A 5842-nucleotide genomic window follows, 5' to 3' on the forward strand; every position below is an offset into this window, starting at 1 on the left:
TGCAGAAACACACAGGCCGCAACAACAATATTCATCATTCAGGCGAGCCAGACCATCGGGCACAACTTGGCAATTCAGAGTACATCACCTCAACAACTAGCTAAACCGGCAGCTAGACACAAGCTAGTTTCCAAAAGTCAAAGTACAACCAGCCAGACCTAGAGCTGGCACACAGGTGCACAGCACCGTTTACATACACACAACTTGATTTCGGCCCTCGAAAGAAAGAGCTCGATTTCGGTGAACAACCATACACCACAGAGACCCCGTTACAGATCCTTCATTGCCCGATCAGCTGCATATATGGTTAAGATTAAGACCCATTCAGAAATTTAGATCATAAAGAAAGGCGAACGATCAGGAAGAGGTGTGGTTCAAAGATTCGCCCCAGGATTACCTGTGTAGCTGAGGTTCACTTGGAGGCTTTTATATTAGCGAGGGCAGCAAGAGCCTCCACGATCTTGCCTTCATTGATCGACCTAGTAGCCTGTGCAAAGAAATTTGGATTTTGCAGGACTGAGTTCCTGGTAAAATATGAAATGGCATATATCCCAAATGTCAGCAAAAGACACTTGACCTTGAGAGACGGTATCAGTGCATAGACCTCTTCGATGGTCTCAGGCCCAATGTTCGCTATCATGCATATCTGTTACAGGTACAACAAATCGTTCTATGTTTGAGATGAGGGAAAAGAGATACAAGAAGGTGAAAGGAAAAGAAGGCTTACGAACCTCGCCAGCATTAACACCATAGTCTTTAAGAGGTCTGCAGCTACGAGTCAAGGAAATAAACTACAAAGTGGTTGCTTGGCGAAACAATTTAACTGCGTAACCACAATGCAATCTCTAATGTTAGTTCTTAACCGAAACAAAGGATACTCCAGGATTTCTTTCACCAACTTCGCAGAGGTGAAGTGATTTCCTTCTTTTGCATATTGAAAGGCCTTGTCAAATGACCTGCCGGTGCAAGAAGAAAAGAGTAAACATGGAGTCACACAAGCTAACAGACAGGAACACCACACAAACAATTATTAGCGGAACATAACAGAATTAAAACAAGAGATATTCCTTACTCGGGAATTTTTATCTTCGGATCCTCTGATAAGATAGCCATATGTCCTTGAATTTTCTGCAACATTTCTGCTGCTTCACAGTTCGATAACAATATAGAATTTGGAGGCATATCTGCAACCAATTGTTATGCGGGAATCAGCTTGCCTATTTTACGTTTAGACAGAAGGGACGTTTGAAAATCATAATATAAGATGTGTGCCCGTTTCAAATGATGTAAAACTAACAATCTCATTATACGGAACTTCTCAAGTAAAGAGCCTACTGAAATTCCATAAACTACCGAACTTTAACTACTATTAAGGTTACTATGAAATAAGCTTCTAGAAAAATAAAGGATACTTCAATGGAAGGAACTGACCAAGCTGAAGCTTTAGTTCTGCATCAGACATTGCAGGCTTTGCATTTGATGCGGAGCCCTTCCCGCCTTTCCCAACACTAAATGCCTTCCCTCCTTTGCTACCTTCTCCTATGAGAACATAATACATGAAAGACACAGAAAGACAATCTATTGTGTAACTAGAACTTTCAGTTTTGTCGGCAACTCTTGAATGGATGAATGTATAGCATAAGTACAAAATGATGCATCCATACCATTAGAAAAGGATGAAGTCTTTCCACCAGTTTTTAGGCTATCCGATGAAGCTTTCCCATTTGACTTGGAGTGTGTGGGGGGAGCCTCTTCTTCAAAAAAATCTAAATACGGGAAGTGATATATGAGGTTCTTGTATATTTTCAACTATATATCAATATAGTATTCACATTGACTTATTCAGTTTCCTTCAACTATCTGGTAAATTTTAGTGCTTATTTATGTACTGTGATCAGATATCCTGCCCTATCAAATACTGCAACAGTTACAATGTAAGCAGCTCAATGATTACCATTTGTTATGCACAGCCATAAATTGGTGAAACAAAACAACAGTGTCTTGCCTTCAACTACAAGCGATATGGAGTGTCCTTTCACACTCAATGTAATGGTAAATAACATCAACTATGAGCAAATAGTCAACGAATCATCTGCAAATAAAACCAAAGGGGAACCACAAACATGGTATATAATTCTCTTCTGACATTTTTTTGGGACTCTTCTAGTCAAATGATTATTTACTGGAACAAAAAGTATCATTTCATGTTTTCAAACAGAAAAGTTTACTACCTTCTTGCTAAAGATGCCCTAAGCCCTAGGGTAGCAGGGTACAACCGTACAAATGGAATTTTCTTGACAGTCATAAATAAAACACAATGTATGCTGATCATGTCAGACAGATAGCTCATAACGTGCTAGCAGACACAAGTGATATTCTTATGACAGAAGCAAATACCAAAGGATATTCTCATGGAGCAGAGCTGTGATAAGTGTAGTAAAACTAGATTTAAGTAGAACAGCAGTGAACACATGTGACTTGGCATGCCCAGACCAAGTCGCCAGACATAAAACATAACATAAGAAGGATAATGTGAGTTGAAAATAAAAAGGATTTAGTCCAATAAATAAACTGTTGCCTGGAAAATGTTTAATGACAAGATTGGGCAATATTATTACCATCAGAATCAGAATCAGAATCAGAATCAGAAAGGTGAATAACATCATTAGAATTGTTCTGCCTTCCGTTCGGTGCTCCTGCAAGAATAAAACAGGTAAGAAATCTGTCAAACTCTAAACTTGCCTTCGAAAGCTCAACTTCTCAAAAAACACAGCATTCATTTTGATGAAGCTGTAGAATCATCAATCATCATATAGCAGGACACACAAGTGAACAACAAAAAAACATACCATAAAAGCCTTAGATTAAAAAACTTCCCTGTCAGACATAAATACCTTTATTCTGTTCAGGTTTGCCACCTGCGACGGTGCGGGGGTTGTCACTCCGGTTTGGCATGGCAGAGGATATTACTGGGCGGGGCATGGAATGTCGAATATCCTGTGCGTTCTGAAGGTAGCGGCCGTGCGAGGCGGCGCTGGGGTTCGCGCTCAGGTTCAGGTTTGTGTTTGGGTTCAGTGTGTGGATGGAGTTGCTTGAGCTGGCCATGGGAGATTGGCGATCCTGCAGGCGGCCCAAGGCGGCTCTGAGGTTAACACTCAGGTTCAGGTCTCGCCTGTAGGAGTTGAGGTATCGGAGATCCTGCCGGTAGTGAAGGTAGCTGCCGAGCAAGGCGGCGCTAGGGTTTGCATTTAGATCTGGAATGGGGAAGGAGATGGTTGGGCGGGGCATGGAGAAGGACATGGCTGGGCGCGGCATAGGGGGATGAAGAACCTGCGTGTGGTGGAGGTAGGGGCCGCCGTGAAAGGGAGAGGTGGCCGAGGGGTGGGAGTAAGGGCCGAACGGCGGCGGCAGGCCGGCAGCGGCAGGGAACATGGGCGCAGCGGTAGGCGCAGGGTTAGGAGGCAAACCGAAGAGAATACCAATGTCAAAGGGAGGATTGGGGTTGTTAGTGTTCGGATTAGGGTTAAGGTTTCTGGCTGGAGGCGCCATGGGAGGCGGCGGCGGAGTAGATCTGGAGAAGAGGGGAAGAGGAAGAAAGTTGGAGGTGGGATGAACCGGAAATGGAGGTCAATAACTCAATATATAGGCGGTGGTTGTTTTGTTGCTGTTGTGCCCCACAATTTTACTTTATTTGCGCCCCGCAATTTCACTTTAATTGTGCCCCGCAATTTCACTTTATTTTGACTTAAGCCTCTCAGTTCCAAACAAGTTGCGGTAGGCTAGAGTTGAAACCCATAAGATCTCGAAACCAAATCATGGTTCTGCCACATGGATAGCTAACTTCCACGCACCCATGCCCATGGCTAGTTCTTTGGTGATAGTGCTGCTAAATGTTGCTATTTTAAATTAATTCCAAAAACACCCAGTACAATGCAGACTTGATACATGTACATCACTCCATTCCACGCATTTCAACAAGACAACAATGTTGTAGTGTGTGGTACTAAGATGCTGCGAAATAGATAACCTATTACTTCAAATAAGCAAGGCATAAATCATCATGTTCTCCAAAGTAGTATATTCTTGAGAGAGAATTTATGGCATGTTGTAAGCCGTTCTAACACAGGTACGAAAAAACGCTAACTATCACAGAACCACGAGCATAACACACATGTGATATTTCAGAATAGGCATATACCTCAGTTTCTAGTTTAGTTCTACATTTGATCCAAGGATTTTCCTTCACCAAAATAGTGAAGGTTGGATTAACTAAGGGGCTGCTTGGTTCCCAGCCACACGTTGCCACACTTTGCCACATATCAAGTTAGGCAAGTTTGACCAAGTTAGGTGGTTGTTTGGTTCTAGCCACACCTAAGGGAAGATTCTTTTGTTCAAAATAAGTCCACGTGTCATACACACAAAAAGTGCGGCGAAATTCCCTCGGGCAATCCAAAGTGAGGCTAAGAATTTGAGCACCTAGGCTAAGAATTTGAGCACCTAAGCTAAGGCAATTAGTTACCAACCAAACATGCTGTACATTAACAGCCGACCTTCCTCTGCAGAGCAGAAAAAAAAAAGAGAACACACCAAGATGCTCAAGCATGGAATTTAGATATACAGACCAAGCTTATGTGCTTAACTGCACCAAAATCAACAAAAACGCTTCCAAGGAAAGCATGCAAGACATATCCACGAGTATTCGCTCTCTTGTTGAAGGGAAGGACCATTCGTTAGACTAAAACCCTTAGGAATCGCTAAATTTAGCCATGCACTTGTGCATAAACACAAATGATCCATTTAGTGTTACCTTATTCACAGGCAAACAGACCCAAAACCTATTAGGCTGCTAGTGATTCCACAATACCCAGCAACGTTTAATGCATCGTCATTTTGAGCAAGCTGTGTCACGATCAACTCAATTATCTACTTTTCCAGCTTTCCTTGAGACACCAAATTATAAGAACCCACCCACACCACATATGAGTGTGACACGACCAGTAGCAAAGTTGTTAAGATTAATTTGGTAACAGATATTAGCCAGATGTATTTCTATAGGCGCACATAACAGATAATCCAATCCAATTCTACGATCCAAAGGGCATTGTCAGGAAAAAAAAACTTAAGGACTGGAACCCTTCTCAAAAGTCCTACAGTCGAAAGAGGCCCTGAACAAACAGCTCTGTTTTGTCGTGGATATATCACACCCATAACAAAATCCGACCAAAACCACATAATAAACAACCAAATCATAAGCCCTCGCACCGGTCAAATTGGATCCAGACCTTCTCCAATAGCCAAAATTCATATCCTTTCGATGCCCACCCGCCAGGGCACCAGTACCGTGACAACAAAACCCTCGGCGTTCTGTAAACCCTAATCCTTGGCCATTCGCATCGGATCCTACTCGATAGACGCCGAAGATCCCGACATCCACCGGGTTTTATCCGGTGAATGTCGCGTTGGTCGAGGGTTGAGACGACATCGACGCAAAAAACAAAAATTACAGGGGGAACAGGGGATAAAACGAAAGGGGAGTGAACGGGGATCACCTGACTTGGACGGGGGGTAGGACCCTTTCCCTCCCCTGTTCGCCATTGCGGCTGCCCGCGGAGGAGAAGGCGGTGGTGATCAGGAGCCGCCTGCCGGAGTCGGTCGCGTCGCTCTCCGCACCGACGCCGCACGCGCCCCGCTGCTCACTGCTCGCTGTCGCTGGCGAGGAGATGGGGAGTGAGAGTGCGGCCTGCCTCTGCCTTGACGGGTTTATAAAGTTGGGCTGGGGCTCGGGTGGACTATGGGCCCATGAGTCAATGTTGTATACAAAATACAACTTCTCAAGAAAAAA

At 43.7% G+C, this 5842-nt stretch overlaps 1 protein-coding gene across 4 annotated transcripts; it reads right to left on the bottom strand.

The window, feature by feature from the left end:
- Window positions 1-5776, bottom strand: LOC123138076 (DNA-directed RNA polymerases IV and V subunit 4). Of its 4 annotated transcripts, none has more exons than XM_044557987.1 (10): window positions 5550-5776; window positions 2619-2696; window positions 1665-1766; window positions 1432-1533; window positions 1073-1184; window positions 879-956; window positions 732-765; window positions 578-646; window positions 398-487; window positions 1-295 (listed from the first exon to the last, which is right to left on the bottom strand). In XM_044557987.1, the coding sequence occupies exons 1-9, from the start codon at window positions 5593-5595 to the stop codon at window positions 413-415; spliced, it is 696 nt and encodes a 231-aa protein (XP_044413922.1). In that variant the 5' UTR covers window positions 5596-5776; the 3' UTR covers window positions 1-295; window positions 398-412. The 4 variants fall into 4 exon arrangements, with proteins under 4 accessions (XP_044413922.1, XP_044413921.1, XP_044413920.1 ...); XM_044557986.1 differs by having other exon boundaries at window positions 1432-1539; XM_044557985.1 differs by lacking the exon at window positions 5550-5776 and adding an exon at window positions 2895-3574.
- Between the last annotated feature and the right edge of the window lie 66 nt (window positions 5777-5842).

The sequence above is a fragment of the Triticum aestivum genome, chromosome 6B (genome assembly GCF_018294505.1).
Source record: "Triticum aestivum cultivar Chinese Spring chromosome 6B, IWGSC CS RefSeq v2.1, whole genome shotgun sequence".
In the NCBI taxonomy this organism is placed as follows: Eukaryota; Viridiplantae; Streptophyta; class Magnoliopsida; order Poales; family Poaceae; genus Triticum; species Triticum aestivum.